The 12624-nt window shown below is 39.9% G+C and overlaps 1 protein-coding gene across 2 annotated transcripts in view; it reads left to right on the forward strand.

Moving 5' to 3' along the window:
* The window catches only part of LOC124555191 (leucine-rich repeat protein 1-like), a 113597-nt gene that overhangs the window by 35286 nt on the left and 65687 nt on the right, over window positions 1-12624 (forward strand). For both annotated transcript variants that reach the window (XM_047129035.1, XM_047129036.1), the window contains exon 2: window positions 10865-11149. In XM_047129035.1, coding sequence (XP_046984991.1) covers window positions 10865-11149 — 285 coding nt within the window. The remainder of the gene's footprint in view (window positions 1-10864; window positions 11150-12624) is intronic.

Genomic DNA, 12624 nt, shown 5'->3' on the forward strand with positions numbered 1-12624 from the left:
TGGGGCAAATTTTAAATCTTAAATGGAAACTCCCAATTTTTATTGCAGATTCGGATTCTCCATACAAAAAGTGATCAAGTTTTGTTTGAAATATTTTTTTTTTTTAAACCATTGACAGATGGTGCTGAAATCGAGAAAAATTAAAATTGGGGAAGAACTCTGATTTATTTAGAATTTTCCGAGAAAGACGCATCAAATGGATAAAAAAATGTGCGCCAATTCTTTCGTTACATCAAATTAAGCTATTTTTGTACAAAATGTACTGTATCCTACTTTAAGTGTTACTCAGGAACGACGACATGGACGTAGTAGAATGATGTTCCCATGGGGTCCTTCATTAGTGAGAGTCCCCTTGCCTCTCACAAATTTGGTGTGCTTAATTAATAAAATTAGCCATGAAGAAATTGTTCAAAATTATCCCCATTTGCTTCAGTGCTTAAAGTAAATCGTCTGCGAATGTTGTCCACAGTTTTGAGCAGCACATCCCCTGGTATGGCTCCACACGCTCTTCGAATGCATTGTTCCATATCGTTTCTGGTTGTGGGCTGTCTTTCATAAACAATATTTTTTAAGTAACCCCACAAGAAAAAATCGGGAGATGTTATGTCTGGTGAACGTGGAGGCCACTGAATTGGTCCGCCACGTCCTATCCACTGACCAGGGTACTGTAAAATTATAGTTTTCTGCATATTTTTAGCATAATGGGGAGCTGCTCCATCCTGTTGGAACCACATTCGTTGCTTAGCTTCTAAATCAACATCTTCCGTTAGCTCCCACAAATCATCGCGGAGAAGTTGTAAATAAGATTCCCCAGCAACATTTCAGTCAAAAAAATATGGTCCTACCAAGTAACCGTTTAAAATTCCATACCAGAATATTAACGACCATTTGTGTCAGTTGTCAGTGGGTCTGTGCCAGTGTGGATTGACAGGGGACCAATAATGACAATTTAATTCGCCATTGTTTTTGAATGTGGCTTCATCGGAACATAACATATCTAAAAAAATCATTGTCACCTCTTATCATTTCCAAGGCCCATTGGAAGAAATGCACAAGTATTTGTGTATCTTTCGCCGTTAATGCCTGTGTCAGTGTGATATGATACACAGGATATGTGCCATCAAAATAGTTGATTTCGGTATTCCAGTTTGTCTCTGAATTGCATGACTACTAATTTCGGGACCAGTTGAACACGGGCGAGAACGGTAAGGGTACGAGCGTCATTTTCATTGTATTTGCGATGACGAGGTGGATGGTACATGTATCCATTTTGATCTCATTGAGTGCAGTTTCGAATAATGTTTTCACTTGGGTGTCGTCTGTTTGGGAAACCGTACACATACAACTGTGCAGCTGCAGCATAATTGTCATGGCATTCACCTAAAATTAACATCATATCAACAATCTCTGTGGGAGGACAGTGAGCCATGTTTCGCTAAAGAATAATTTACTTCCGTCGGTTGATGTTTACAGTTCACAATCTGAAAGTGAAGTGACGTCTGATTGCATTGCACTGACCTTTATACTGAGCCATAGTTCGCAGTTTGGCCATGGTAATGCCACAGTCAGGTGAGTAATGCAATTGTGAAGAGATCCCTAATGAGATTTTAATACCATTCTGCCTCCCTCCATCAAAAACTGTGGCGGGTAGGATACATTTTGTAAAAAAAAGAAAAGAAGAAAAAGAAGAAGCATTACTTTTGCGTAATGAAAGAATTGGTGCACATTTTGTATTGATTTGATGCATCCTTCTCAGATCATTCTAAATAAATCTGAGTTCTTTCCCAATTTTACAGCCGGCCGGAGTGGCCGAGCGGTTCTAGGCGCTACAGTCTGGAACCACGCGACTGCTACGGTCGCAGGTTCGAATCCTGCCTTGGGCATGGATGTGTGTGATGTCCTTAGGTTAGTTAGGTTTAAGTAGTTCTAAGTTCTAGGGGACTGATGACCTCAGAAGTTAAGTCCCATAGTGCTCAGAGCCATTTGAACCCAATTTTAATTTTTTCTCGATTTCAGCGCCACCTGTCAATGGTTTAAAAAAATGTTTCAGACAAAACTTGATTACTTTTTTATGAAGAATCCGAATCTGCAATAAAAAATGGGGGTTTCCATTTAAGATTTAAAAGTTGTCCCCCACCTCACTCAAGGGGGGCGGGGGATGGGGGTCATGTGTAATATCATTTGATGTCCCCCTTTGAGCTTACGAACTTGCCTTACCCACTATTTTTACCCGATATATAGTTTTCGAGATAATCTCATCTGAAACTTCAGATGAACCACCCTGTATAATTTTATTATAGTAACACTGTCCAAACGTGACTTGATATATTTAGGAACAGTTTGTGCTCAATGGATGATGGAATTCTTCGTCCGAAGTGATTTTTCTGTTACGTATTGGTGCATCATCCCCTAACATGGAAAGGGTAACTCAATGGACCTTGCATTGAGCACAGTTTGGGAGCAATTTATTGATACTTTTTTGAGAATTTAAAATTTTCTTTCATGCATATGGCTGCAACTAGGCTAAAAGTGTAACAGTGGTGTGTGGCATTGTTCTTGTGTTTAGTGTACTTGTATTGTAACATGTTTGTGGCAGAACACTGTTGCAGAAACAATGAAAAAAGCATGCCAAATTTAAACGAATGCAACATCTCCAAGATTGGCGATCTTTTACAGAAGCTTGAAATTTAGCTTGGAATTCAATGCAAGATGTTTATAATAGTTTCCACAACAAAACTTTGTCTCGAAACCTCGCAGAAAATCCAAAGAGATTATGGTTGTATATAAAATATGATAGTGGCAAGTCACAATCCATGCCATCTCTGTGTGAAAGCAATGGAAACACTATTAACGACAGTGCTGTCAAAGCGGAGTTACTACACACAGGCTTCCGAAATTCCCTCACCAAAGAAGATGAAGTAAATATTCCTGAATTTGAATCAATAACAGCTGCCAACATGAGTAACGTAGAAGCAGATAGCCTTGGAGTAGTGAAGCAACTTAAATTGCATAATAAAAGTAAGTCTTCTGGTCCAGACTGTATACCAGTTAGGTTCCTTTCAGATAATGCTGATGCAATAGCTCCATACTTAACAATCATATACAACTACTAGCTTGATGAAAGATCCGTACCTAAAGGCTGGAAAGTTGCAGAAGTCACACCAATATTCAGAAAATGTAGTAGGAGTAATCCACTAAATTACAGGTCCATATCATTAGTGGCGATATGCAGCAGGATTTTAGGGTGTATATTGTGTTCGAACATTGTGTATTACTTTGAAGACAACCGTCTATTCACACACAGTCAACATAGGTGTAGAAAACATCATTCATTTGAAAAACAGCTCGTTCTTTACACATACAAAGTGTTTAGTGCTGTTGATGAGGGATTTAAAATTGATTCTGTTTTTCTAGATTTCCAGAAGGCTTTTGACACTGTACCGCACAAGCGACTTGTAGTGAAATAGCATGCTTATGGAATATCGTCTCAATTATGTGACTGGATTCGTAATTTCCTGTCGGAGAGATCACATTTTGTGGTAGCTCATGGAAAGTCATAAAGTAAAACAGAAGTGATTTTTGGCGTTCTCCAAGGTAGTGTTATTGACCCTCTGCTGTTCCATATCTATATAAATGATTTAGGAGACAATCTGAGCAGCTGTCTTAGATTGTGTTTAGATGATTATGTCTTTTATCGACTAATAAAGTCATCAGAAGATCAAAACAAATTGCAAAACAATTTAGATAAGATATCGGTATGGTGTGAAAATTAGCAATTGACCATAAGGAATGAAAAGTGAGAGATCATTAACATGAGCGCTACAAGGAATCTGTAAACTTTGGTTACACAATAAATCAGTCAAATCTAAAGGCTGTAAATTCAACTAAATACCTAAGAATTATAATTATGAACAACTTGAAGTGGAACAAACACATAGAAAATGTTGTGGGGGAAGGCAATCCAAAGACTGCATTTTATTGGCAAAACACTTAGAAAATGTAACAGATGTAGTAAAGAGACTGCCTGCACTACACTTGTCTGACCTCTTTTGGAGTAGTGCTGTGTGGTGTCATCCTTGCAGTAGGATTAATGGAGTACATTGAGAAAGTTCAAAGAAGAGCAGCCTATTTTGTATTATCACGAAATAGGTGAGACAGTGTCACTGACATGATACAAGATTTGAGGTGGACATCATTAAAAGAAAGGCATTTTTTTATTGTGGCGGAATATTCTCACAAAATTTCAATCGCCACATTTTTTTCCCGAATGCGAAAATATTTTGTTGATGCTGACCTACTAAGGGAGAAAGGATTATCATAATAAAATAAGGGAAATCAGAGCTCGTACAGCAAGATATTCGTTTTTTTCTGCGCACTATTCAAGATTGGAGTAATAGAGAATTATTGTGAAGGTGGTTCGATGAACCCTCTGTGAGGCATCACTTAAGTGTGATTTGCGGAGTAGCCTGTAGTTGTAGATGTACATGGATTGGGGGGGGGGGGGGGGGGGAGTCCTGATCACCTCAATAGTTGGATAGACAGAATATTGTTGTAAGGATGTTTTTTGCTATTGCAGAGCCTGAGCAGTGTCTGGTGCGGTTGGAAAAATCCTGAATCATCAGCAAAGAGGGCAGTGTATTGCATCTGTGTAAGATAAATGTACCCCACACATTTTCTACAGACAACATGTATGTTTACCATCTTTTACCAACTGTGTTGTTGACAATCGGTTTTCAAGACAGTGACAGAGTGGAGTTTTCAATTTATTCTCCAGGAACTGGTGTCTAGAAGAACACAGCTAGAGAATACTGTGACAAGGCATGCATGCATTTTGTATTAATCAGTATCCTAAAGTTTTGATTTATTATATCCAGTACTAAGATTAATTTCCTTAAATTGTTTACCAACTTGTGTTGGGGAGTTCAGTCATTTTGTGCCCTGTAAATGAGCACTGTCCCTTTACCTTTCTATGAAGCAAGGATTAGTAGCATATGTGTCGGAAACAGGTACCAGCCAGCAGTGCCACTGCTGTTGCTATGCAGGCTGAAAGCAGTCAATAGGGTAAGATGATTTTAGATAGCAGTATGGGTGAAACAATCATACTAATGGAAGTGAGTCGTGTAGAAATGATATCCAGTGGGTACACCCTTACATTAGACATGGAAGCACTAAGGAACAGAAACAAGATTTAGACTGCGGAGGGGATATCCATGAGAAATAAGACACAGATATGAGGAAACAAATGTGCTGACTGTTCTTGTGGACACAGCAATGGTATGTAGTGTTATTCAAGCAGATGGTGTATTTATTTGCATTGCAATGACCGGTCACAGTAAGCAAGAGATAGAAAGACAGCCTCTAGGTAGGTGCCCTATCGTAGGTGCGTGTCCCATCACACTCCAGAGGAAAGGCAGGAAGCTGAGCAAGAACAATGGAAGTGTGGCTTGGCTATTGTGCAGTATGTGAGGGAAGATGAGCACAGGGTAGACTTTGGATTGATTTGTCTCACACTCTAAGGTTTTCCTGCACTGTCCCCCCCTAAGGTTACTGCATTCTCTCTCTCTGTCATTCACTTCTATTAATACACTTGTATCTAAAGCCAATGGCTACTAAGTTTTAATTATTATTTGTGTTGGTTCAACTAGTGTGATCTTGTGCCACAAGGCATTAGATGAAGTAATACTCTCACCTGAAAATTTAGACAGCGGCTGTGTTAGGCAACATTGTAACAATAATTCTATGAACATATTCAACACAACCAACAGTGGTCAGTTGGTCTTAGGGTCGAGGGGGTAGTTTGTGTGATTCTCTACATCACACTGGCAGATTTTCCACCAGTAGCGCATGGCACTTTCAGAATTTATAGCTTGTTTGCCACTATGGTGGGCTTGGATGCTATTGTGGCAATCGGCAATGATAAGAGACTTGGAATGCTTTTGGTGTCGTTGATTTCCATGGGGTTTTGATACTGCATGTCATCTTTGGATACAAAATCTGGGAGTGTGGCATATTACTGACGTTCCGCATCCTTTCTCTGTGCCTCTTGCAATTCTGCTACCGCCACCTCACCGAATTGCTGTACACAAACTGTCCTATGTAATGTGTATGCATTTTAATGCTATTTTTCCAGTTTATAATGGATGACATAAACACAATCACTTAACTTCAACACCCAGTGCATGGAATGACTGCTGGGGTCTTTAAAGTTCAATGGCCTCGGAAAGGCAGCATGGTCCATTACCACTGTGAAGTTTCTACACTGCGAATAAAATTGAAAATAATTAACTCCAAACTCAATAACTCCTCCTCTGTTGTGCTATAATTTATTTCCTTCTTGTTAAGTTGGGGAGAGACATAACCAATTTGTTTCTCTTGGGCATCCTGCTCATGGCTGAGAATGCGCCCCTCAGCAGAATCTGAAGCATCACAGGATAATGTAAAAGGTTTCTCAAAGTTGGGATGTATCAGCAGGGGAAAACTCAGTAGCATGTCTTTCACTTGTTGCAGTGCAACTTTTGCATTCCATTCGAAAGTTGCTCCTTTTTTCAACAGCTTTGGTAATGACTTAGTTATTGTAGCATGGTCTTGACAAAGTGACAGTAATAATTTGCAATGCTCAAAAGACTGTAATTCCTTCACACTATGGGGGCAGTAAAATTGTGTACTGCTTCCATGAGCTGCTGGTCAGGTTTTATATCAGCCAAGCTAATAGTATGGCCCAGGTATTGAACCTGCAGTTCCACAAAATAATTTTTTCAATTTTAGGCTCAAATGTGTGCCTTGTGGTGATGACAACACACTTATTAGCCATACAGTATGTTCCTCAATTGTTTAAGAAAACAACGATATCACCTAGATCGACCAAAAATGTAGTTGGTTTTAAACCCTTTAGAAATAAGTTTGCAAATTGCTGAAACATGGTGGGTACATTTGGAAAGCCAAAAGTCATCCTTAAAAACTCATGTAGCCCAGAAGGTACTGCAGAGGCATTTTTCAGCCTCTCTTGGGGTTCATTACCTTGTGATGACACCCTGATTTCATATCTAGAGTGGTAAAGAATTTGCAGTTCCCCAGTCTATCCAAAGTTTCATTGATGTGAGGCAATGGATAGGTAACTGGCATTGTGACTTTGTTTACGGCCCTCATATCCTCACACAAATGATAAGTCTTCACATTGTTAATAGATGTAAATGTAGATGTTTCTTCAATCAACTCAAGACGATTCTGCATCGGTTGAATTATTTGAGATCCTAAACTGTAATGTGACGATAGGGTGGCTTTACTGTCCACTTTTCATTGAGAGGCAAAAACACTGAACCCACTTGAAAGGCTGTGTCTCCAGAATTCATACTTTTTTTCCTTGCATCATGTCAGAAACAATCACACTTGCCATGGGTTGAGGTGGGATGCTGCACCTGTCCCCCTGGCTTTTTTCCTGTTTCGGTCTTACTATTCTTCTGTAACTTTGAAAGCTGCTTCAACTGCTTTTGACCCATTCCATATCCCAGGGCAGTTTATGCCCATGTATCCCAGTTCTCGACAGTTAGGGCAGCAGTGAGTCCAACAGTGTCGGTGGTATGACTTGCTTGCCTGTATCATCTGCAGTGCTTTGTTAGTGAAGCCAGCTTGGCTTCATTAAAAATTTGAGAGTGAATACCATGAATAAAGAGAGCTACTGCTCACACTTCAGCCACTTCAAATAGTATTTTGCCACAGGTTACATCACTGTCTGAGGGGTATGTCTGACAGGAAATAGTTCTGATTTGATCAGCAGATGTTTCAAAATCCTCCCCCAGTCTCTGTCTGAGGGTGGATGGTTCATTGCAGTAATTACGGACTTCCCCCTTATCCTACTCCCGCTCAGGTAAACCCTTTCCCAAGGTTTCAAATGTATCTGCATTTGTCAGTGTATCAGCTGGTTTGTCATAAGTGCGCGCATCCCTTGACAACTTTGACTGTGCCGTATTTAACAAAAAACAATCTGGTCGCACACAAATGTGACCCACATCTTGCACATTTTCCAAGAATGTAGTCCTATTTTCATTAGATCTCCCTGAGATAGAAGAGAGAGAGATAACTGCTGGGAAACTGCTCAGAGTAACAGGTGGTGAGGCAGTCGCACTGGCTTCAGCCCCCTTAGTGCCCTCAAACTGCCTCTCCACTGAAGCTGACTTTGGTACAACTGCCTGCAACTGCTTTCATCCAAATCTTTCTTCCAACTCAAAACTTCTGTGTAAGAGGTTGTGTACCTGTTTCTGTAGAGTCCTTGTGTGGTTATTGCTCCTGCCTTCGGCAGCACATTCATGCTGGAATTGTCAAAGGCATGGTTACAAAGAGAGGGGCCTACCTCTTTATAGTTTATACAATCGAAGCAAAATGAGTAATAACACCTAAAAGGGAGACAATTCCTACGTCTTCACTGCAGCCACACCAGCATAGTCATTTGCCGACATACGGGCGAGAAGAAGCAGAATAGGCAATGTCATCGGACACTGCACAGTATTTGTGCTATGGAGACAGCAGCAGTTGCATGTCATTGCAAAATGAGGCAGAACGTGTGACCCTCAAAGAGAAGACAGGCGAAGGTGCCCCCTGCGTTTGTACTTGGACCCTCACTGAGATGACTCTGGCAGCAGCAGCCCAGCATTGAGCAGTGAGATGACAGCAACAGGAGGCAAGCTGGAGAGACTACTGAGCAGCAGTGGCTGGCATGAGTGTGCTGATGTGCAACACACGCATCTGTGCGTGATGCCTATCATCAATGGAAAGTGCCAGATGGTATGGACGAAGTCCACGCCCCTCAGTACTGGGTTAAGAGAGCTGGATACAGCTCTCGCCCATTGACAACACTCTCATAGTGACACTAATTCCAAAAGGGCAATGATCCAACAACGAATTTCATCGTGACTCTGACAACAGATGTGCTGGACGGGAACGGTTAGGCTTGGGAGCGGACATTCAGTTATGGGTTTTTCAAGTAAAAAAGGAAAATCTGTCAAACAAATTTTCCAGTTTATTTTATGTTAAGGGATACATAAGCACACCTAGGGAAGATGCCAAACATGTGGTGGCCCATTATGGAATAATTAATGTGAGGGTAGGAAAGGATGTACAATTTTGGTAAACATTTTTGGATACAGTGATTAATAGATTATTATATATATTTTAACTAAAGTTCCGTCTTGATCACAACACTTATGTCTCAATAACATAGGTATGTTATTGAGACGTAAGTGTTGTGATCAAGACTGAACTTTAGTTAAAATATTGGAAAGGATGTGTTGTCGGGTTGAGAGCCAGCAGCAGAGAGAGTGAACTCATATTGACCTGCCACAGTACTACCTGTTTTAGAGTTCTCACACGGTTCCTTCCCCACCAGGATTGTGGGTGATGCTCCAAGGCATCTGTCGGTCAGCAATCCTTACCATTGGAACTATGCTTAGCCATCATCACATGCTGGAGTAGTGCACAGGCTGAGAGATCTGTCTCTTAATAAGCAACAAATTAAACCAAAGAAACCAATACAGAATTTAAAAAAAAATCAGTAACTTTTCTTGATTGCTTCCAAAACATGTTTGATCTTTTCCCCAATGGCAGTAGCATCTTCCTGCAGCATAACTGTCTGTGTCACGAGGCCAGAATAGTGCCACAGTGGTTTCAGGATCTTGATAATGAACTCAAATTGACGTGTTGGCTACCAAATTTAGCTTGATCTGAACCCTATGGAACACATCTGGGTTGCTGTCTTGCACCATATTCATGCCCATGAATGGCCCGCTCATAATGTATGGAAATTGTGCAACCTGTGCATAGACGTGTGGTGCCACATACCTCCAGAAACCTACCAAGGACTTGTTGAAGTCATGTCACACAGGATCACTGCTGTATTGTGTTCCAAAGTTGTACCAACACAGTATTAACTCAATGGTCATGTAAAGTTTTGGCTTGTTGTTGTAAGACTGTAGTTCCACTTAGTATAATGAACAGCAACTCTTCTTAGATATGGATTAAATACAAAATAATGTCCTTAAATGAGAGTGTGAGAGGGAGAGAGAGAGTGGGGGGGGGGGGGGGGGAAGAGCATGAGCAGCACAATGTTACCAGATTACAGCACCTGTGGTAAACTTCTGAAGCCAGTAACATCCCTTAAAAAACCAGGTGTAAGACAGTGAGGAATGAAATGGGGAAAATGTGATAGATCATTTGTTGGGAATGTGACTTTAAACTTCTGTAAAAACGAATCTGATAAGAAAATTACATATAAAGCTACAGATAAATACTCTAGAATAGCTCGTACTAGTGTATGGCATGACTATCAATTGTACTTGAACAGTGATGATGATGATAGAATTTGGAGAGACACTTCTCAAATTTTAATAGGTCAGTGTTTGTTTAAATCATACAAAAATATGATAAAGATGTTCATATGTGAACTACAGGGGAAAAAACCATTATATTCTTTTGAAACTATGAGAGACAAATTATTGGAACAAGTATTAGAGATGGATTGTGCAATAGTTGTACTGCTTCCATCATATAATCACCCATAGGGTTTCTCAGACTAAAGGAACAGAGATTAAGGCATGTGGAGACAAAAGCAGTGCAAATTTCCCCGACACTGCGTATAAATTAAAGGATAATGAATTTCATTTACAGCTGCAGTTTAGTTCATACAATTACAAATATCTTTATCATCAAGCTTTAGTTGTTATCTTGCATTTTTCCATTGTTTTTGTAAAGATACTGTCAGTTATTTTGTCACTGTCTATCATAACTGCTTTTTAAGTCCATTGCTGATCAGAGTGCCATGTAGTTGTTTGATAGGTTTACTAAATATTTAGTTTAAGTGTGTTTTTGTTTTTAGATTGCAGGTAATATTATCAAGGTGTTCACCCAATTTGTCTCTCAAGGGAAAGTAACACTTAGAATGAAGGAACCACCTCATGAACTGAGATTACAGAATGAACCTGTGCAGTTGATGAGTTTCTTGAAATTTCTAAAGAATTGTTCTGGACCAGCAGTATCAACATTGCCAGCTGTTCCAGACAACCCAAAATTTACAAAAGGACCTCCAACAACAGTGGTCATAAATTCTATGAAGGATTATGGAAAGCTTGACAAATTGTCCCTTAATACTGAGAGGTTGCAGGTCAGTAATCATAAATATAATATCTTTTAATGTTCTTTTAAATACGTAGTTAAATATCTGCAGGGTTATTCCAGAGTTTTAAAAGACAGCTGCTTGAAAAACTAAAAGACATACGGAATAAATGCCCTACCCACTGACATGTGTATCGGAAGTTTTTAACTCTCATTACAGCAGCTCAATGTGGGCACCGTTCGTGATGTGTGAAATGTCAATGCGATAGTCAAACTCTTGCCATACATGCCCTGACAACTCATGGTCAGTATCAGCAAATGCAGTAATTGGTCTTCCTTGCAACTGTTCAAAATGAAGTGGTAATGGAGGCAGGAATACATGATCTTTGACATAACCCCATAAGCAGAAGTCACATGGAGTTAAGTCTGGTGATTGTGGGTTGCCACTGAAGAAGGGGAAAGTCATGATGACAAGCACGTCCAATATAACACTGGGACACTTAAGTGTTGAGTTGATCACAAGCATCTAAAAGAAAATGTGGTGGAGCATCATCTTGTTGCAAAATGAAGTCCGCTGTCTTGCTGTAATTGTGGCATAATCCATTTTTACAGCATGTCCAGGTGTACAAAACTAGTCAATTTTCTCTGTGAATAAAAATGCCCCATAAACTTTTGAAGTGCACAGAGAACAAAAGACATTAATTTTATGTGAATAATGAGTATGTTCTGCAGTCTCAAGTGAATATTCTGTGGCCGAGACAAGCGTGTTATGGCTATTCATCTTTCCACGCACATGAAACTTACTTCCTCACAGAAATCCAATTTCTGTGAAAAAATTGTCTTTCTCCAGTAGCCGCTGGAAGTCATTGCAAAAAGCATTGCAGATCAAAGCTCACTGTCCCGGATAGTAAATGTTTGTTACAACTACAGCCAGTATGGTTTTATGTATGGACATTTACATAGACTGTGTCAGATTGTTCGCTGCAATATCTGCAGTTCTCTGCTTGCATGTCTCAGTTCCTTTGGGCTCCTGACAAATGATTCCCATACATGTTCTACTTCCTCTGTTGACAGTTCCATCTGCCCCACATCACATAATGATGGAATTTGTTGTACCAACCTTGGATTGTTTTGTCTGTTAGAGCTTTTACCTCATATTTGGGATGAAATCATTGCAGAAACATCACAATCAACTCATAATTAGCAAATTTAAGGACAAACAATGCACACATCACTCTATTGTATGCCATGTTCTGACATGCGTGTCCTAAGTAGTGTGCTATGCAACGGCACCTGTTACAATTCCAAACTTAAAAAGATGCTCTGCCCACCGAAAGATACTCTGCCCACCGATATGTCATTTTACTATATGCCTTTTAATTTTCCTGCAGTTGTCTTCTAAAACCCTGGAGGCACTTGTGAATAATTATGTATGTCATGTCATTGCTTTCTTGTCTCTTCATAAATCGTATAGTAATTTTCCGTTTTTTTTGTTCTGTGTGCACAAATTCTTGCAATGGTATC

The sequence above is a fragment of the Schistocerca americana genome, chromosome X (genome assembly GCF_021461395.2).
Source record: "Schistocerca americana isolate TAMUIC-IGC-003095 chromosome X, iqSchAmer2.1, whole genome shotgun sequence".
Taxonomy (NCBI): domain Eukaryota; kingdom Metazoa; phylum Arthropoda; class Insecta; order Orthoptera; family Acrididae; genus Schistocerca; species Schistocerca americana.